Genomic DNA, 22,281 nt, shown 5'->3' on the forward strand with positions numbered 1-22,281 from the left:
AGGCACTGAGGCAGAGGGCAGGTCCCGGGAGCCGGGGGGCCCTGGGAGGCCCTGTCCAGCAGAGGCCGACAACAACACGGCGTACGACTACTTACAGTTACTCTAGGGCAGGGCTGGGCAAACTACAGCCCGGGTGCCGCATCCAGCCATCCAGACGTTTTAATCCGGCCTTCTAGCTCTTGCCAGGCAGTGGGATCCAGACCCTGCACCCCGACCCCCTCCCGCACCCCAGCCCCCTTTTCCCAGCCCTCATCCCCCTCCCACCCTCTGAACCCCTCCATCCTAGCCCAGAGCAACCTCCTGCATGCCCAACCCCTCATCCCCAGCCCAGAGCCCGCACCCCACCCTGGAGCCCTCTCCCCTCCCCCGCAACCCCCTGCCCCAGCCCAGAACCCCCTCCCACAGCCTGAACTCCTCATTTCTAGCCCCACCCCAGAGCCCATACCCCCAGCCAGAGGCCTCACCCCCTCCCACACCCCAACCCCCAATTTCGTGAGCATTCATGGCCCACCATACAATTTCCATACCCAGATGTGGCCCTCGGGCCAGAAAGTTTCCCCACCCCTGCTCTAGGATTTCTAAGCCATAGAGAAAATATTCTTTATTCTTACTCTGTATAGAGTTTAACTATTAAAACAAATAAGCCATTTAATGATGTGCTAATAGATTTACCATGGCAGTTTGCAAGCTAAATACAACATAGTGGTTTATAGTATGTAGCACAAGAGGCATATTTACATATACTACTGCAGGTAAGTTTATGTGCATGACTGAGGTCAATTATTAACCGCCCAAGTGTGCTTTGTTAAGTTTCAAATGTTGTTCTCTCGTGTTTGTCAGGAGTTGGGAGGCCGATGTTATAATCATATTAATATGCTGCACCCAAGGGGGCAAATTCAGCACTGGTGTAAAGTAGGTGCAAGTCTTTATGACATGCTCTTGGCCACATGTACTGACTGGTGCTTGTGTTCATAGAATCATAGAATATCAGGGTTGGAAGGGACCTCAGGAGGTCATCTAGCGCAACCCCCTGCTCAAAGCAAGACTGATCCCCAATAGCAGGACCGATCCCCAATATTTATTTTGCCTGTGTTATTTTGCCTGTGTCCAGTTGACATGTTCTGCAAAAGATACTTATGGAATGTCTTATTTCCTAGGAACAAATATCTTGCCTGCCTAGAGTAGAAAACATCTTCAGCACATACGCATTTCTGGACAAAACAATACAGCACCTTCTTAAAACAGCTTCTCAATAATTCCAGGCAAAGGGCTTAATTCTTCTTTGGTGCGGTCCTGGTAAAGTCAGTGAAATTACTCAAGGGATAAATGTGCCTCCTTAGTTGGATGAGAAATAAACCACACTCATACATTTCCTTTGGAACCATACTTGGCTGTAAATGTTCCTGGAATACAATCAAACTCCTAAACACTGAGGCTCTCAGACTGCCCAGTTCCTCAAAGCTACTTAGGCACCAATTTATTTCAGTGGAAGTCAGGAGTCTGAATACCTTTGAGTATCTAGGCATAAGACCCACTGAGGGCTCCATCCTGCACAAGGTGCTCAACTTCCACTGAGTTTAACAGGAGTGTGGGGCTCTCACCACTGCTGTGGTGTGCTCGATGCCTTAGCATATTGAACCACAACTGCATATAAAATGTTACAGTCCCAGCAGCAGAGTGGCCACAGACCACCCTTGTGCTACAGCCACGTGGGTCAAAGCACATTTTACTTGGGCCAGAACTTAATTTTAGAGTAGGGAGGAAAGAGGTCATTGACTACAAGATAAGTGGGTCAAGGAGATCACTGGTTGACACAGTTGTAGACTAAGTCTGGTAAACTGGGAGGGTTGCCCTAAAATAGTGGGGACTGCTTCTGTTGTTTATCCATCCATCCATGGTGTTTGTAGCGCACCCATCACTGTAGTATCTATGAATGCCTGCTATGCTATCGTAGTATTCGTATGGTAGAGTTGGTCCAGTCTTCCTTTGGTTGGGTTTATCTGATCTTTAGAAGGTAGGAACCATCAGCCCAGATTTTTAAAGGTACTTAGGCAGCCAATTCCCTTGGAAATCAATGGGAATTAGGTGCCTAAATACCACTACAAATCTGGGCCCATGTCTTTTACTCACTAAGTAAAGTCCCAGGCACAAGGAGGGTGCGATCTGCAAATGTTTCATAATACCATTACAGCCAAATGACTTCATTTCCCAGGCAAGGCATTCAGTCACAAATCCTCCCAGGAGCTACAGAGAAAAGCAGCTTTAGATTTTCTTCCTTTTCAAAGAAACAATACAAAATCTGTCATATGTTTCCTGTGTCAAAGCTCAGGCTTTCAGCAGATTCATGTGTGTGTTGTACACAATGTCACCACAGATGGTTTCTATCGGTAAGGATTTCAGAGTGCTGTCTACTTCTGGGGTCGGGGAGCTCTCTGAGGCGATCATCTTCTTTCTGAACCGCGAGCTGGTTTTCCTCAAAGAGGAGCGCAGCTCCCTGCTTCGGAGGGCGTACACAATGGGATTCACCATGGAGTTCACCAGGCAGAGGGTGCTGCAGAAGGCGAACACCTTTCTGATGTGATCAGTCAGGCTGACGAAGAGGCTGTACATCATGAGAGCCAGCACTGGGGACCAGCATGTCATGACAACTGCCAGGACCATCACTAATGTTTTGGCGAGCGTGACGTCCATCCTCATCTTTGCATTCCGCTTCCCAGCCTGGCTTTGGCGTTTCTCCATGTACACTGTGTGCTTATGAGCCTTCCACAGCACCCGGACGTAGGTGTACACTATACACAGCAGCAGAATCATTACCAGGCAGATCCAGCTTGACAGATACTTGCTATCAACAAAGGGAAACAGCTCAGAGCAGGCTGAGTTTAGCCTGCAACAGTTCCACCCCATTAGAGGCAGGAAGGCAGTGATTATGGTAGCTATCCACATCACAGCCATGGCCACCACAGCCCTTTTCCTCGTCACGATGACCTTGTATTCCGATGGCCGATAGATACAGACATAGCGGTCAAATGCCATCAGCAGCAAGCTGCCCAAGGATGCTGTGAAGGACGTGTTGACCCCTCCGAGCTTCAGCAAGAAGATCTCTTTAGAGGAGTCAGTTCTGTTGAAGACATGGAAATCAAGAAAGCTGCAGACAAATACAATGCTGGCTAGGACATCTGCTAGGGCAAGGCTGCTGATGAAGAGGTAGGAAGGCTTTTTCCTGATCTTAGGGGAAGCAAATATCAGATACAACACCAAAGAGTTTTCCAAAATGCACAGAATCCCACAAATGGAGCACAGTAGAGCTATGGTTGTTTTCTGAGCGAAGCTATTAAGGACCATGTAACATTCCATGGGCATGGTATTCATGCTGCAACTGGACACTTTTGCAGTTTCATCCACCTGACATCTCCCCATCATGATTATCCAGGCTCAAAAAGCTTTCCAAAGAGCAGGGGTTTCCTTGGTGAGCCTTCAGATGCTGCTCTGAAAAAAAGATGTAGAGGAGAAAAACTTATATTTGTACCCAGCACAAACAACAACAGACACAGCTAAAGGGACACGAAACAGTCAGAGAATACCCCCCACCCCCAGTGCAAAGGATTTGAGACCATACAAAGGAGAAAAGAGACCAGTGAGAAATATTTCTAGGTTCTCTGTCCAAAGAGTTGTGTAACACTGGATGGCCAAGGGTAGTGGCAGTGGGGCAGACATAGGGGATGGCATATCTAAGCTGTCAGTTCAAATCCTGCTGCTCTTACTAAGGTGAGTAGTTCCACTGACTTTACTGGGATGACCCATGAGATTAGAATGAGCCAGATTTGATCCCAAGTCACTAGAGATCCAGAGCTGTTACCCTCTGATGGTCTCTGTGAAAAGAGTAGGTGATTTCAGTCTGCTCTTGCCACTAATAACAGGTTTCAGAGTAACAGCCGTGTTAGTCTGTATTCACAAAAAGAAAAGGAGTACTTGTGGCACCTTAGAGACTAACCAATTTATATGAGCATAAGATGCATCCGATGAAGTGAGCTGTAGCTCACGAAAGCTTATGCTTAAATAAATTGGTTAGTCTCTAAGGTGCCACAAGTCCTCCTTTTCTTCTTGCCACTAAGATATCTTTGCTGTTAGTCTCAGCAGAAATGCCTTGGATTCTGTTGTAGTCACCACGAGGGGGCAGTAATAACAAAGCTTCCTTTCTGACAGGTCACTGTACATATTATACTGTAGGCCAGTGGTTCTCAACTTTTCCAGACTACTAAAGCCTATTTACTACCCCTAAAGCCTGAGCCCTGCTGCCCAGGGCTGAAGCATGTAACTTAGCTTTGCAGGGCCCCCTGTGGCATGGGGCCCCAGGCAGTTGCTCTGCTTGCCACCCCCTAACACCAGCACTGCACTTGCAACCCACCCTAAATCCATCCCGCAACCCCCCTGAGGTCACAACCCCCAGGCTGAGACACTCTGATCTAGATGAGTTGACATACCCCCTGGAAGATGTCTGCATACCCCCAGGGATACATGTAGCCGTGGTTAAGAACCACTGCTGTAGGCTATATGGTGTGAAATACACAGTATTGCCAGTTCCAAGCATTCAAAAATCATGAGATTTGTAAAAATAAGTTTGCAGTTCTTTGGATTTGCCTTCTGGTTTTTGAGCCTTTAGGGTTGCACTCAGGTCACGTTTTGAAGCTTTTCTGTACGATCATGAGGGCTGAAAAATTACTTAAAAAAAAATACAACAGCTGGTATTGTCATGTAATAACATGACTCCAGGAGCTGTGCTTTATAAAAAACATCAACTATTGTGAGACTTATATTGCTTCATCACCCTAATATCTGAGTACTTCCCGAGTATCTAAAAATAGAAATCAATGCTCTTTCTTACTTCCCAGGTTGTAGGAAAAATAGCAGAGTTGGTGAATGGGTTATTTTGCGTGTTAGTTGTGTAGTGTGAGCGAGTGCGGGTGAAGAATTTATTGAGGGACAGGTAAGTCAAAGCCATGAATTTTGCATTTAGGGCCTGATCCAAAGCCATTGAAGTAATGACTTTCTATTGACTTCAGTGGGTTTTGGATGAGGCCCCTTGGTTCTGAAAGTGGTTAGATCTGTGGTCATTCTTCTCTCTTGTGGCCGTGAGTTCCGCAGTCTAGATACAAATCCTGTGAAAGTTCTGTGTCAGGTGCTCACAAGGTTCACTTCTTCCACCACTGGAATGCAGACACTGCAGGGGTGGAATGTTGCAGCTATTTAGCAGCACTGCACAGCAGCTTAGGACAGGTAGGGAAGAATAATTTATCTAAGGGCACGTCTTCACTGGGAACTTTAAAGAGCGGCTGCGGCTCTGCTTTAACATGGCTTGTATAGTCGTGGCATAGCGCTGGGAGAGAGCTCTCCCAGTGCTCTAAAAAACCCGTCTCCACGAGGGGAGTAGCTACCAGCGCTGTCTACACTGACACTTTACAGCGCTGAAACTTGCAGCACTCAGGGGAGTGTTTTTTCACACCCTTGAGAGAGAAAGTTGCAGTGCTGTAAAGTGCCAGTGTAGACAAGCCCTAAGTGAAACTGCAAGGGGAATTTAGGGGGGTAGATTGTACACTGATACAGGGCTCAATTAATAAAGAATTAAAGGAGGATAATTTAATTAATGCAGATCAATATGGAAAACAGATCCAGTCCAATTAACCTGATATTTTTGGATTAGATGACAAGTTTGGTAGATAAAGGTAATAGCGTTGATGTAATATACTTAGACTTTTGTAAGGCATTTGGCTCGGTACCACGTCACATTTTGATTAAAAACTAGAATGATATAAAATTAACAAAACAATGAGGAGTCCTTGTGGCACCCTAGAGACTAACAAATTTATTTGGGCATAAGCTTTCGTGGGCTGGAACCCACTTCATCAGATGCATGGAGTGGAAAATACAGTAGGCAGGTATGTATGTGCTGTGTATTTATACCTGCCTACGGTATTTTCCACTCCAGGCATCTGATGAAGTGGGTTATAGCCCACGAAAGCTTATGCCCAAATAAATTTGTTAGTCTCTAAGATGCCACAAGGACTCCTTGTTGTTTTTGCTGATACAGACTAACACGGCTACCACTCCGAAACCTGTCATAAAATTAACATGGCACACATCACATGGACTAAAAAGTGGCTAACTTATTGGTCTCAAAATGACATTGTAAATGGGGACTCATCAACTGGGTGTGTTTCCAGTGGAGTCCCAGCGGGATTTGTTCTTGGCTCTACGCTATTCATTTTTATCAGCAACCTGGAAGAAAACATATACTCATCACTGATCAATTTGCAGATAACACAAAACGTGGGGAAATGGTAAATAAATGAAGAGGCCAGGTTACTGAATTAGAACAAACTGGATCACTTGGTACTCTGGGTGCAAGCAAGCAATGTGTGGTTTAATACAGTTAAATGTAAATGTATACGTCTAGGAACAAAGAATGCAGGCCCTGCTTATATAATGGGGCTCTACTTTGAGAAGCAGTGACTCTGAAAAGATGTGTGGGTCATGAAGGATAATCCACTGAATATGAGCTCCCAGTGTGATGCTTTGACCAAAAGAGCTAATGCAATCTTTGGATGCATAAACAGAAGAATCTCAAGTAGGAGTGGAGAGTTATTTTACTTCTGTATTTGGCACTGGTGCGACTGCTGCTGGAATCCTGTGTCCAGATCTGGTGCCCTCAATTCAAGAAGGATGTTGATAAATTGGAGAGGGTTCAGAGAAGAGCCACGAGAATGATTAAAGGGTTAGAAAACCTGCCTTATAGTGATAGACTCAAGGAGCTCAATGTATTTAGCTTAACAAAAAGAAGATTAAGGGGTTACTTGATCACAGTCTATAAGTACTTACGCAGGGAATAAATATTTAATAATGGTATTTTCAGTCTATCAGAGAAAGGTCTAACGTGATCGAATGGCTGGAAGTTGAAGCTAGACACATGCAGACCAAAATAATGTGTACATTTTTGACAGTGAGGGTAAATAACCATTGGAACTGTTTACCAAGGGTTGTGGTGGATTTTCCATCACTGCCAATTTTTAAATTAAGATTGGATTTCGTTTTAGAAGAGGTGCTCTAGTAATCATTTTGGGGACATTCTCTGGCCTGGGTTATCCAGGAGATCAGACTAGTGGTCACAGTGATCCCTTCTGGCCTTGGAATCTATGAACAATTACCTGAATTGGAATGTGGTTATACCCCAAGAGCACACAGCATCTTTTCACAAGTTCTCTGAGATCTTTAATAACAGCAAGTGATTAGGACCTGGGATTTACATTTCTTCCTAAAGTAGCCCATTTTCAGCATTCCTGACAGAAGATTAGAAAGTGCCATTCCAGTTCCTGGGACTCAATCCAGCTATTTTGGGAAAACAAGGCACAGATTGAAATATTTAATCTTCATTAAGGACATTTCCATTATGATGATTATTAATACCTAGCCCTTATCTAGCACTTTTCATCAGTAGATCTCAGCGTGCTTATGAAAGAGAGACAGTTTATTTTATCTATTATGGTTTTGTAAATCTCAGCCATACTGAAATTGTATTTCTTTCCCTTCAATCCCTCGTGCTGAAGATGAATTACAGACACTTTAGATTTTCTGTTCAGTTGATTTCATCCTTGGCCATTAGAATGCCACACAAATCAAAGCCCTTAAACACATTTTAACATCTAAACCAGCCAAGTATATTGGTCACAAAACAGAGAAAGAACCATAACTTTCAACAGCCGGATGCAGTACCCACAATGGCCCCGATCCCGAAATGTGATCAGCACAGGCAGATGGTGAATCTCTAGATTCCTGAACCTATGGGGATCGGTTACAGCACAGGGCTGGGGCCCAATGAGTCTCAACAGCACCACTTCTGAGCAGGATAGGGTTTAGGACAGTGTTTATTGAGAGATTTAATGGAGTACTGATGCACTGAGCTTTCCAGTTACAGAGCCGGTGTGTCTGAGATCAGCAAACACCTGCAGGAAGCTAAGGGGCTGGAACGCCCTCATCATCTCTAGCAGCAGATATTCTGATTCTGTCCCAGATCTTACAGGTATGGGGAAAGCTCACTATGCCACAGTCCATGCTGGACCTTGCTTTGCGAATCCAGGACTTCGGTCTGCAGGGTTGTCAATCCAGCTTTGTACACCAGCACTGAATTTACTCTTTGAAAACCAGTTCAGGAGTCTGGGGAAGGGAGTTCGCCAAGTGTGCGCACACACGTGTGTGTGTGTGTGTATGTGTGTGAGTTGAGAGACAGCACTCCCAGGATGAAAGTCTCTTGTGTGCGGCAGACAAAGTTACAAGGAAACTGCCAACACTCCTCCTTTGCTGGGTGGAGGTATTTCCTAGAAACAAAGCACATGAGTTCAGTCATATCTGGAGCCGGCAGCTCCCCAGTCCCTCCCACTCCCAGAACCCATGGAGATTCTTTGAGGAGTTCTTTCCCGCTTATGAAGCAAACAGCTGGATTTCTCACCAACTCCTCATGATTGGGGTTTAATTGTCCTGTTTCCTCCAGCATGAGGAGGAGAAGGTGGGAAAAGGGGTTTATGGATAGATTTGAAGGAAGCAGCTGAGGATGCTTGATAGACAGAGCGAGGGAGATGGTTCCAGTTCTCGGGGCAGTGTGAATGAAGGTGGGAAGCTGAGGGGGAAAGAGAGTTGGGAGGAAGGCAGGGAGCTAGGGGGTGTCACAGTTACAGGACTCACTGCACCTTGCTCCCCCTTTGGTCTCTCTGAGTGCATCTCCTGAGCTGTTCAACCTGGTGCCTATACCTATCTCGGGGCCAGGGGTGGTGTTTGTCCTGTGGTGGCCCCGCAGAAAGCTCAATTCCTGTGCCCATACCAGCGCTGTCACACCATCATGCCGGGCAGGGTGGGTATGCATCCCAATTGCCATTGCACCAGGCGGGGCGCGTGTGTCATTTTGGCTTTCTCTCTCTCTCTATTTCTAGGGACAAGCAACTGAGTTCTTGCTGTCTCGGGAAGTGCTACTGCCTGAATTGCAGGTGCTTTATGCCACCGCTGCTCGGGATGGAACTCCATGATTCTCCCACTCTAAAACCCGGCCCTGGGACGCAGCACTCTGTGGATCAACTGTGCTTACTCTGCAGATCTGAGTACAGATCCTGCAGTTCTTCCCTTCAGGAGCCTGTGACCCGTGGTGTACAGGGACCACATAACCTTCTTAAAATCACAGTATGATTTCTTTAGCAGCTGGATAAAGGAATAGAAAATAAATAGCATTTTAAAACAACAGACAGGCTACATGCATGTCTAGAGTCCTGCTATCCCCTGATGATGACCTAGGAAGGCCTAGCTTCTGCAGACACCCCCAGCAGGCTCTTTTATGAGTCTCTTCCCTCTGGTTTCTCCCAGTGACCCTTCCTCCCTCTCAGAGAGTGTCCCTCTCTAAACCCTCTCTATGGTTCTTTGTTCTCCTGCATTCCTGGGCCTTTTCCAAGAGGCTGACTGGAGACAAAGGCAGAATCAAAGATAATAGTTCAGGCATTGTCCCTTAACAGCTGCTAAGTGTTTGTTGAGAGGTGGCTGTCCTCCCACCTGTCTTTACAGACATCCATCTAGCCAGTTAAACCATGACAGTCCTTCAGAAAACATCCCAATAACCAGGCCAACATACGGGATCAGACTATTACAGGGAGAAGGGGAAAAGGAGAGCCGAGATGCAAAGGGGACAAAGGCAATGTAGGTCAATGGTAATGCATGAATTTAATGTTGTAAGAGACAGGAAGCCATCTCATCTGGCACCACCCTCGCAGTGAGCCGCTCATGCATGATGTAGCTGACACATTAGGAACCTGTGGGCAGAAAGCAGTTTGATGTCACTATCGAACAGGCTGTAAAATCTGTTTCCTGGGGAGACCTCAGAACCCCTGGAGCTGGATGTGGGTAGCTGAGAGAGAAATTTAAATTTCTGCCTACAGCTGCAGGGGGCATTTTAAAGGGCCATAATAGAGACAGGACCATTTGAAAATGTCTCTGGATAAATATTGGAGACAGGTAAATCTGCTGTGCATGCATCTATTAGGGACAAAGAGGCTACAATGCAGGGGAGGAGCGAAGCACCAAAACCCCATAGGAGGCTTCTCATATCTGCAGCTGCAAAAGGGACACGGGAACTAGAGATGGGCCCAATCCCCAGCTGTGGTTAATCAGGGTAGCTCCATTGAGATTAATGGGATGATGCCCATTTACAGGATCTGGCCTCCAAAACCTAGATCTGGGCAGCCTTGAACTTTGGGGGAGATTGGAATCAGATGTTTTCCAGTGCTGCACTTCTATGATTTTTTATAATGGGCCACACCAAAATGCTGGATCATGTCTGCACTTTATTAACCAGCCCAAGGTGTGGCTAATGTTTCTAGCACAAGATGCACGCTCTCAAAAACAGGAAATCCTGAGCAAATCCACTTCTTCATTTGAGACTCTAGGCCTTAGGGACTTTCCTTTCTTCTCCCAGGTGGCTTGTTTCCGAAAGAGAGAAAGAGAGAGAGTAAAATCCCTTCACACTTTCAAACAGCCGCTTCTATCACTTGGTGATCTGTTATCCCCATCTCTGCTGAGTGATCACATCTCCAGGAAGACAATCAAGAGAAATACTCAGAGACTTTAAGGTCAGAATTGACCACTGTGATAATCTAGTCTACAAAGCCACTGTCCTGGCTGGCTGTGACCAAATCCTCTGAGAGGAAGAAAAACTGTTAATTGCCCATAGAAAGAGCATTCTCCAGCTTGCTTGAGGGATTATCCAACAGCAGCTGGAAGGGGTTTAGGAGATGGAGGTTTCTGAGGTTTGTCAGAGGGAGATGGAGCCTTTCACCTCAAGGTCACCACATCCAATCCAGGTTGGTAGTGACCAAAAGCCGTTATCTATTATGCATAGGCACAGAACATCAGAGCCGTGTGTCTGTCAGTCTAAGTACAGCGAGTTGGTGGGTTTCGCTCTAGATCCTGGTGGACAGGCCTCCAGATGGCAATAATCACCATCACTATAGCACCCCATCGATGGCTGCAGCCCTGAATCCCAGCGCATTGGCCATCCTGAATCCCAGCCCTGAACACTGGAATTTCAGCTGTTAGTGGAAAATGTTTTCAAGTTGAAAGCACTGGCTGCATCTTTCTCACGCGAGGTTAAAAATCCCCAGGCCCTAAACACCAGCAATATTCTTTGAAAAGAGGAAATGTCCAAAGAGAGTAAGCCACAGAAGACACAAGCAGTTATTGCAACAACTAGCAAAATACCACAGAAACAAACAGGGCTGGTGGGGGAAAGTGAGGGGGTTGGGAGAATGCTGCACAGAGTGAGAGGAACTGAGCAGTATTTGCTGTGGATTGATGAACTGCTGGAGGTTTCAGGTATTTGTGCCTGATGGCCATGCGGTCTCCCTCAGTGACCTTTTCAGTTAGATGACTACAGCAGCCATAGGTAGCAAATGGGGGATAGGAGGGAAAGCGATGGAAAAGGTCTCGAAGACCTTTCCACACAAAGACTTCAGCACTGACGGGTGATTTGTAGTTTCCATCCCCAGATGACTCCCCTTGTTACTTTCACCCCTGCCTCCCCTGTCACACTAAACACTGCAATTGCTTTGGATGCAGGACACACCCCGTGCTAGTAGGTGTCATTGTCCATCCAGCTCAGTTTTATATTGGGCCTGATCCAATGTCTATTAAAAGAACAATCTTTTGACTTCAAGGGATATTGAATAAGGCCCACGGCATAGAGCTGTCAAGTGCAGAGGTGCAGAAGGGCTGTGGCTGAGAAGAGTAACCAGGTGATTCGGGGGCTGGATAGACCAAAGTATAAAGAAAGAGTAAAACAGCCAAATAGGAATATGTTGGCTAAACACAGAGTGTGGAGGGAGGGACAACCGGACGGTCAGACGCACAAGAAGATAATACAGTGGACAGAGAGATTTGTTGAAGAGGCATAATCAATGTCTGTGAGTATCTGAAGCCCGTAAATACCATGGGCCCAATAGAGGGCTCCTGACACAGCAGAACCAGCATGTTCCTGCTGCCTGGGACAGAGCCCAGCTTTGTGGGACCTCCTTGCACATCCCTGCATGGTAGAGGGCCGGTCAGGCCGGGTGGGGCCCCAGGCATGGTTAGAGGGTTAGAGGGTCCTTGCCATTCTGGGGTCTCCATGAGAACAATGGGAGTTTTGCCTGAGAAAGGACTAAGGGTGAAAACCAGCACAAGGCCTATGCAACAGTCCAGTAGGGCTTATATGGGACTCAGGTGGTTTCTAAGGCCATCTCTACAGGGAGGTGGATTTCATCCTGCACATGGAACCTGAGTCAGGAACTCAGGACTTGGCTCCAAATATTCACAGAAGCAGGACAAGAAGAATAAAGTCTGTGATGTTTTGGGATTAGCTAACGTTACAACACGGAGATGGACCCAGAACAAAGCCCCCAAATCCGAACACCCTCCATAGTCTCGGGAAGTTGGGCCCAGATCTGAACTCCATGTTTCAGGACTATCCCTGCTATAAAATAACCCCAAGAAGCTGGTAAGAAATAGAGGAGGTGAGCTGGAGCGAAAGGAGAACAGTAGCTTTAATAAAGAGTGACTGGCCTGAGGTAAAACAGATTAAGTGCTGATCCTGCCTAGCTGAGGTTCCTACAGCTGAGGGCCATTACTTCCCTGCCTCAGCGCATGTCCAGAGATATTTACTCTACAAAGACTGGGGCTTGATCCTACTCTTATTGAGATCAACGGCAAAACTCACAATGAGGTCCAAGGCAGCAGGCTTGGGTGCCAAGTTAGCCTTTATATATCACCCTTGGAGCTTTGAGCTGCATGAGATTTCCCCAGCTCCCACGCAGAACTAGAAAGGAACCTGTTCCTGAAATACAGGTAAAGGAAACTGTTGTATCACACGGGCCCAGTAAAATCCTGGGGAAAGCATCAGTGCCGCTGAGCACTGTGACGACAGACAGACCGATGCACGTGAAAGCGTAGGCCCTGACCCCGCAAAGTCTTGTGCACTATGCACATGTTCTGCTTTAAGCACGTCAACAGGAATGTTCCCATGCATCAAGTTAAGTAAGTGGGTCAGTTGCGGAAGGAACAGGGGCCGAAGTGTTATCTTCCAACGTTCTGAATACAGCAGCTAACCCTTATCACAAATCAGCCCATGCAGAACATTTTGCACAATCACCGGAAAGGGGTACATAACCTTCATTCCACAGGCCGAACCTGTCCCCTCTTATTGGCTGCAAAAGGAATCTTCAGGGACAGGTGGCTTTGAAGGAAATCAGACTTTGCCAGTTGAAAAATTGGTTTCAGAGTAACAGCCGTGTTAGTCTGTATTTGCAAAAAGAAAAGGAGTACTTGTGGCACCTTAGAGACTAACCAATTTATCTGAGCGTAAGCTTTCGTGAGCTACAGCTCACTTCATCGGATGCATCCGATGAAGTGAGCTGTAGCTCACGAAAGCTTATGCTCAAATAAATTGGTTAGTCTCTAAGGTGCCACAACTACTCCTTTTCTTTTTGCCAGTTGAAAAAGCGGGACTGAGACCCTTTCAAAAAGAGCAAGATAATCGCTCCGCCGTCTTCTTTGCATCCCAGGTTTCTGTGAGCACAGTCGCTGCTGAAACAGTGCCACAGGTAGTGGGCAGGTCTCCTGGAAGGTGCACAGACACAGCAAGGGTTCAGCGGTGTGTGAAAAGGCACATGGACACTGTGGGAAGCAGGAGAATAGGGAATAGCCCAGGAGTGGCCAAACTGCGGCTCGTGAGCCACATCATGTGGCTATTTTACAGTTACAGTGCGGCTCACAGAGCCCCCCACTCTCCCGCCATTCTCCGCCTATCAGACTGGGAGTAGGGGGGAGCTCAAGGCTTCCGCCCTGTGGCGGGGTGATGGGGCGAGGGGCTTCTGCCAGAGACGACAGGTGCCTGCTGGGAGCTGGGGGGGCACAATTTAAAGGTTTGCTCCCCCCAACAGCTTGAGTCACACCCCCGCTCTTATCCTCAGCGGCACCTCCATGCAGCTCCCCGGTGTTAGCCCCGCCTGGAGAAGCAGTGGCAAACACCTGGGAGCTGCAGGGAAGGGGCGCTGCTTTTGCTCCACAAGGAGAGGCAGCAGCAAAAGCAGCATCTCTCCCTGCAGCTCCCAGCTGTTTGCTTCTGCACCTCCCCAGGGCCGCAGCTCCCAGCTGGCCGGCTCCAGCAGCAGCCATGCGGGGAGGGGGGCCCAGTGGCACCATGTGACCAAACGGGGCCTTCAAACCCTGGCAAAAATTGGCAGGACAGATGACACCACACGTCACCTCTGACTTCTCCCCAGCAGGGAGGGATTCTTGGGGCTTCAGCCCCAGGGGGTGCGCCTGCCGGGTCTCAGGATGTCAGCAGGAGCAGATCGGAAGCCCCGAGCCCCAGCAGGCACCTCTCACGCAGCTGAAGCCCCGGCAGGTGCGCCCTGGCTCTCAAACTTCTGAAGATTGTTGTCTATGGCTTGCAGGGTCGGTAAGTTTGGCCACCCCTGGAACAGGCAAAGGGAAATAACTTGGCAGATCCTGGGAGAAGTGGTCAATTACAGAGGAGATGTAATTATGTTAAATATTATTTATTATTACCAAAATACAGTTTTTCACCCGTGGATCTCAAAGCACTTTACACAGGTGGAAAAATCCACATGTTAGATGGGGAAATGGCAGAGCTGGGACTAGAACCTAGGTAGGAAAAGCTGTGCTGGGTGTTACAGGTAAGGGTGAGAAATTTCAGTCTGACATGGAAAGCAGTCGGAGGCCTATGATAAAAGGAAAAGGCAATCCATACACAAGGAAGGAGCCAGTCAGCGAATGTGGGTGATTTTTCCCCCCTAGAAGTTTCTGTTTTATAAATAATTTCCCCCCCATTAATATCTCTGTGGCTGGCTCCCTTAAGCAATTGCTTAATCATCTGTGTAGGAGGAGTCTCACTCACATCCTCTTAGGGGGACTCTCTCAGCCTCCAATGCAGCTATAACGATCAATGCCTTAATATTGTTTGGCAACACTGATTCCTCCGGCACCTCGAATCCACACAAGCTAAAGTATGGTTGGATCCTAGAGCCTTGTATTGGAGTAAGAACTGTGATTCTGCTGCTCTTAATGACGCTGCTTATGGCAGGGATATAGGGCATAAGGCAATTTGAGAGGTGGCTGCCTACATCTCCGGAGATTAGTCACCAGACCAACTCTCAATATATGCTCTGGTGACCAATAAAATCTGTTTAACAGGCTCACTCCTGCCCCCACTGAAGTCAGCGAGAGTTTTGCCACTTGACATCAGCGGCAACAAGGTTAGGTCCAATATTTATATTTGGGAAACACCCTCCAGCATACAGAATTGGTGGTATCTTTAACATTCCACCTTGAGGTTTCCCAGAAGCCGCTCACTTGAACGAAGTGACACATATACACTAGGTGTATATACACTAGGTGAGAACACACTTATGTCTAGAGATGGGCTCAAATCAAAAGCCTTGATTTGAACACCTTAGAAATGTCCTGGGCGCAAGCCAAACCCTAGGCTGAATTTCACTGCCAGGCCTAGTCACTCTGGTCCCAAGAACTCCTGGACTTTTGGTAGAAAAACTGGATCTCAGTTATGCAGCAAGCATCCCATTGTGCCAAGGATTTTATGCTCTGATTGCCCCCTTCTTGTTTACTGCAGCTGTTCTTGGAAACATGCCACGTGCCGCAGAGCAACATTAACTACTGCATGCTGATATTGAACCTGACAACCTGCTCCTCTCTAGAGAGAGAGAAGTCATGCCGCTAGATAAATTGGGGCATGTCTGAGAGCTCGGTGGAGGCAGGAAGATTACCAGCAACCTCCTAACTCCTCTTGTTCCATTTGGGTTTCTAGAAAAGGAACAGCTTCCTCCCACAAATACAACACAGCCTTGATTATCCAAACCTCTGCGGCCAAAACCCAACATTACCCAAATCACGGTTACCACCTTTGACATCTACGCATTCGACTGAAAATTCCCTTCCGTATCTGAAACGTCAGTGATCGGAACATTTTCAGTGCTCCTCCCACATCAGCCAGAGAATGGAAGTCGTACTGCGTATCAGAAAAGCAAAATTAAGGCCGCAGGACCTTTGTGATGGACTCACAATACAGGCACCAGTCCCCAAATGTTTCTAAATCAACTAAAAAATGACTTCTAATAGGATGACCGTTTCACTACTTATTTTGCGAGGAGCCTACAGAACAATGGGAGCTTTCTGGAAAATCAGATTTTTATGAACAAGATGAAAGATGGTTGTGCGGTTGACGAAACAGTGCAATGCGTCAAAAGCTATGGGTTATATTACTCGCTCTATGAGTCTGGGCATGTCATTTGCTGTACGCTTGCCTGTGACTCATTTTCCTTTTCAGTAGAACGGAGATATTGCCACCGAAATCACAGAAAGGCGGTGGCACTAACATGCCCTGAGTTAGTCAGTGTTACGGCACTAGAAGGGCAAAGTGCTATTATAAAATATTTATTTTGGTAAAGTGTCAAACTGCAGCATGTTTTTAGCAGGGGTTGGGGAGGTGGGGAATCTGTCTAATGCAGTCCAGCACACACTGATCTTCCCATCAGTATTGTTGAGACATGATCTCTGTGCTATGGGTGCTGGGAAGGAGGTAGTTGATATACGGAAGAGGAGCTGATGGAGGCAGCGTACAGCAGGGTGTTGAATTACCTCGTTGGCTATCCCCTTGCTTTTTACAGTTGAAGCTTGTGGATTAAGCTGCCTAAAGCCACCGTTCCCCTCCGCTGAAGTCATTTGGAGTTTTCCCATTGACGTCAGACCCTGAGTGCCGGATTTACAGAAAAGCTCAGGTCCCATTTAGGCACCTAAAGAAGTGCCTAGATATACAGAAGAGTTCAGCACATTGGGTTCTGAGTGCTTGAAAATCTGTCCCTAAATTAACAAAGTTTTTTTTACATAGGAATATAGCTTTAACTTGTGCAATCAGAAAATACACCCATGTTTGGACAGTGCCTACCACTATGGGATGGGCCTCTAAGCATTGTGATAGCACTAAAAAACTTATTATCACCACCACCACCTCACTGCCCTTAGCATGATTGGGAGCGAGCTTAAGAATGAACAGTTCTTTGAATAATTTCCCCGAGGTGTGAGACAAAATCTCCCTCTAGCCCCCACCCCTCAACATCAGACATGCAGCTCTTATCCCACCTCTGTTGCATAGCATAAGGAAGATCTCACTTCTCTGTTTTCACTGAATTCCCCCCGATCCTCATCCCCTCTCTCAAGTCCGTGATAGAAAGGACTGCATCTTGCTCCAAGCCTAGGTCAGTTTAATTTTGTGTATTTACTACAGGACTCCAAAATCAGAGAGAATATCCTAGGACCAGATTCCCCTCCTGCGCCCCGGTCCATCTTTCTTGGCAACTGGGCTGTTTGACGTTGTTTGGACATACACATACCTAGAGCGTGTCCTTCTTCTTGCCGCCTGACAGTGGCTAGTGGCACCAAGAGCAGAGAATGAGGAAGCATCAGCTTCCAGGGCACAGGAGTAGAAACATCAGGGGCAATAACACAAGTAGAATGCCCCAAATGGTCCCCTATCCTACAGTAAAAAAAGATCTATCTGGCTTTAAGATTAAACTCGATAAGTTTATGGAGGAGATGGTATGATGGGATAACATGGTTTTGGTAATTAAATATTCATGGTAAATAGGCCCAATGGCCTGTGATGGGATATTAGATGGGGTGGGATCTGAGTTACCAGGAAAGAATTTTCTGTAGTATCTGGCTAGTGAATCTTGCCCACATGCTCAGGGTTCAGCTGATCGCCATATTTGGGGTCGGGAAGGAATCTTCCTCCAGGGCAGATTGGAAGAGGCCCTGGAGGTTTTTCGCCTTCCTCTGTAGCATGGGGCACGGGTCACTTGCTGGAGGATTCTCTGCTCCTTGAAGTCTTTAAACCACGATTTGAGGACTTCAATAGCTCAGACACAGGTGAGAGGTTTTTTGCAGGAGTGGTGGGTGAAATTCTGTGGCCTGCGTTGTGATGGAGGTCAGACTAGATGATCATAATGGTCCCTTCTGACCTAAATATCTATGAATAAGTATGAAAAACAACCAGTTCATAGGCACACGCTGACTGAGGGTTGTCTGCACTGCAGTGGGAGATGTGATTGCAGCACATGTAGACATACCCAAACCAGTTTTAATCTAGATAGTGCAAGTACCAACAGCAGTGAAGTTGCAGCAACATGGACTTCAGCAAGGGCTAGCTACCTGAATAAGTACCCAGCGTCCCGGGTTTTATAGCCCATGCTGCTGCTACTTCACTGCCAGAGGTACTCAGGCACAGGTGCTGCAATCACATCTCCAATTGCAGCGTAGACATGCCCTACGTGACAAGTCTCTCTCTGTTACTCACAAAAAGAAAAGGAGGACTTGTGGCACCTTAGAGACTAACAAATTTATTTGCGCATAAGACATCTCTGTTACTCAGCGCTAGTATTTATAGCTGGGATTTTCATAAGGTCCCACCCTATCACAGTAAAAATGTAGGGCCCAATTTTGCTGCCTTTACTCACATTGAATAATATCTTACTTCTCAGGTAGTCCCCTTGGAATCTCACCCCATTTTCAAAGGAGAGCAGAAAGGTGCTGCCGTGCCTCTGCTGAGCCAGCGAAAAACAAACACCCCCCTCCCCCCCCCCGGGCATGTGTAAAACAAGGCACTGCAGGCATAATCATAGAATATTGGGGTTGGAAGGGACCTCAGGAGGTCATCTACTCCAACCCCCTACTCAAAGCAGGACCAGTCCCCAATTTTTGCCCCAGATCCCTAAATGGCCCCCTCAAGGATTGAACTCACAACCCTGGGTTTAGTAGGCCAATGCTCAAACCACTGTGGATTATCTTGCCAAATGGAAATGCTGGAAGCCCCCATCTCTTGAGACATTGAAAACTAGACAGGAGAAAGCAACAGACACTATTCTATGGCAGTTCCGAAGCCAGAGTGAGGAAAAGAATTTCCACCCAATTGTACATACAGCTTGGTTACCAGTAACGGGAAAAGTATCTGACAGTTTCATGGGTTTATGGCTCAGTATTACAGACTGTGAAGACTGCTAGCATATGGCAACAAGACCGTCATATTTTTAAGTTTGATTCTGATCCCACTTACACCAGTGGGTAATTCCATTGACTTCAGTGGAGGTTTAATCTAAAGGAGAATATGGCCCCTGTGATTCATTTCAGCTATCAAACTTATGCTGCATTGCTCAGAGTAGCATAGGTTTCTCTTCTCACTTGTAATAGTTTCTCTGCTTATTGAGACACTATGCAATTCATACAAATTAATCAATATCACAGTTAATTAGAGTAACATTACATTAATGCTGCTGTGATCAATGTTCAGAAAGCACCATGAAGACGTAATATTCTTCATTCAGATAGGTTATCATAAGCCCTTTTCAGAGCTTTGAGATGTTTAATAAAGTAACACACTTTTTAATGCTCAACAGTTAATAAAAACAATTAAAAGAGTTTGTGTGATACATAATCATCACCACCACCAACGCACTAACTCGTCTCCCTCTGGCTGTTTTAAATATTAAAACACCTTTGGCTTTGTATATATTTTAATTTTAATATGATTTATAGTTTCCATCTAGGAAATGTTTTGGCATTTTTCTGGATATTAGCTAATCATCCGGGCTTGTCTAAATGATCCTCTCAAAGACAGGCCGAAATGGCAGAAATTCAGCATTGAATGGTATTTTAAAAAACAATTCTCTCATGCAAAATATGTGCCAGTATAAGAACAGCATTTGCAGATGAAATACAGTGATAAAGCGTCGCAAAGTAATGCTTCTGTTATTACACAACAATCTACAAGTACTGAAGTATAATAAGCCTTAGCCTTTGTGTAGGACTTTTTAACTTCAGAGAGAGCTATACAAACAGATACCATACTCAGTGCTTCTAACTGGATAGATAATATTTGGCAACAACTCTGAGGTTTCTAAAGTAATTATTCATAAAACAAGAGGAAAACAAGCCAGTGTAGATTCTGCACTTTGAAGATCTACCTTTAATGCTCTCATGAAGAAAGCATTCCCTATAAACATCAGTTCTCCCACGCCAAGCGTTACTTTGCATTGCAGTGTGTCTGAAATAATACAGGACAAGGAGCCCATCAAACAATCAAAGGTGAATTCTGCCCCCTCCCAAAATGATAATGCACCTCTTCGAACGCTCAGCAAAATTCTTCCAGACCTTGTGTGTGTATCAACACCGCTGAATTTTAAGGCGTGGCATGCTTTATTGTGGGAAGAAGGGGAAAAAAAGAACTTTGCATGAAAGATATACCTTGGGGATAGTGAATGAAATCTACTCACATGGTTTTGCTTGGGTGTCAGGCAGGAGATGCTTTTGGGACTTCCCATCCTTCCAACTGTCAGTGTATCTTGTACAGCTGTGCACTGGTGACTGCTGCTTTCTCCTCTATTCTGACTTCCGCTCTGGTTCTGCTTATTCTTCCCCTGGGTAGAAGTTTGTGTTAGTCCCTTCCCCAATCTCTCACTCTTCTTTATGTTCTCTTGGTGGAAAATATGTAATAAGTTTTTCCTTCCCTCCCCACTTCCTCTCTGGGTTTTGTGCTCTGCCTTTCTGGTCATTAGAAGAACTGTAGTGATGGATGTTTAAAACCTGTCTCAGATGCAGGGAGTCAATTTGCTTACCAAGGGTTTTCTTCTCAGTCTTCTCCAAGTGTAAAGAGTCTCATAGGAAAGAAACATTCAGGCTTCATTTGCCTGATTTTTAGGGTTGGGGGGAGGACCATGATTGTATCATCTTATTCTTTTTACTCCCTTCTGTTCTGGATTTAAAACCTGAGGCTGTATGAACTTCCCCTTGGCATCAGCATCAGCCAGCATGTCTGTCAACAGGCTTGTGTTAGAAAATCCTCACCCCCGAGTCAAACAGTTGAAATTAATTATTAATGTTGATGTTCCCATAAAAGAGCAGGTTCTGCTTTTTCCGTCCGCTTGTAGCCCAGCAGAAGTGAAATGAACAAAATAGTTCATTTATACATAAGGGCAACCATGGCACTGAAAGAAGATCGGAATACACTGAACCTGACTGGAGGAGTTTAAATTATGCAACTCATCCAAGCTTGTAAAAAAAAATGCGAGTAAGGCATGAACCTCTGATATCAGACCGTCTCAAGTGAACAGCATGGAGCTGTCTCTGTGATTGAATTAAGGACTTCTTGTGAACCCTTTGGTGATGTAGCCAGAAGCCTGTGTGATCCGGCAGAGGGCACTCCACCCTCCAAATTAGCACTAACCTCAGGACCCCAGAGTGTTGCTAAAGGAAACTGTACTGCAGGGAGTCTTGTGTAATTCAGCTGATGGCACTATTCCTGCTGAGTAAGCACTGACCTCAATGCCCCAGCACGGCATGGAGGCATACTTGATGGAGATTATGTATTGAGGAGACATACGCATTTTGGCCTCTATTGTAACATAAATAAAATGATATAATAATTGCTGTATGAGGCTAAACAGCTGCTAAGTTCCACCCCAGAGGTGGCTGCGTTTCAGTGGTGGATACAATGATTCCTAAGCACTCTGGGATGAAAGGTATGTGTAGAAGTAAGATATTATAAACACATCATCCACACAACCATTTTTATTACCAAAAACTAAATGTTTAAATGGCTAAGGACCCTATTTTACCACTCTTATGTTGAACAGCTCTTAACTCTAGAAACAGTCCCAAATAAGGGTACTAATTCAGGCTTTAATACACCATTGTAGGAAGAATTTGTGAAGCCATATAGACATCATTTTGAAAGAATTATGGAGTTAAAATTCATAATATAAAAGCAACCTTTGGCTTTTTTTCTTTATCAAATACTCCCACCCTGTACAGTTTAACCAAAGTGCAAGATTTCATTTACTATTTTCTATTCCACATTTTTTTATGCAATGCACAGTATTTTGCAGTTCTGTTATAAAACATGATTACTCAGTACAAATACAAGTGAAGAATTAAAACAAAACGAAGGGTGTATATAAAGTTAACTAGCTCTGTACAAACACTCTGGACCTTTCCCCCAGTTGCTATCGCTCCTCCTGAAGTAGATGCTAATGTAAAGTAGATATACCAGAGCTGTGTATATATAGGGCATCTAGCTCTGCTCTGCCTCTGTGGGAAGGGCTTATTCTGTAAATACTTCAGCCTCTATTTTGGATT

The 22,281-nt window shown here is 45.8% G+C and overlaps 1 protein-coding gene across 2 annotated transcripts; it reads right to left on the minus strand.

The window, feature by feature from the left end:
- Nucleotides 1-586: 586 nt before the first annotated feature.
- Nucleotides 587-21,278, minus strand: CNR2 (cannabinoid receptor 2). Of its 2 annotated transcripts, none has more exons than XM_027830180.3 (2): nt 20,421-21,278; nt 587-3,486 (listed from the first exon to the last, which is right to left on the minus strand). In XM_027830180.3, the coding sequence occupies exon 2, from the start codon at nt 3,418-3,420 to the stop codon at nt 2,326-2,328; it is 1,095 nt and encodes a 364-aa protein (XP_027685981.2). In that variant the 5' UTR covers nt 3,421-3,486; nt 20,421-21,278; the 3' UTR covers nt 587-2,325. The 2 variants fall into 2 exon arrangements, with proteins under 2 accessions (XP_027685981.2, XP_007068107.3); XM_007068045.4 differs by having other exon boundaries at nt 587-3,481; nt 20,421-20,608.
- Between the last annotated feature and the right edge of the window lie 1,003 nt (nt 21,279-22,281).

Source organism: Chelonia mydas, chromosome 19, assembly GCF_015237465.2.
Source record: "Chelonia mydas isolate rCheMyd1 chromosome 19, rCheMyd1.pri.v2, whole genome shotgun sequence".
Taxonomy (NCBI): domain Eukaryota; kingdom Metazoa; phylum Chordata; order Testudines; family Cheloniidae; genus Chelonia; species Chelonia mydas.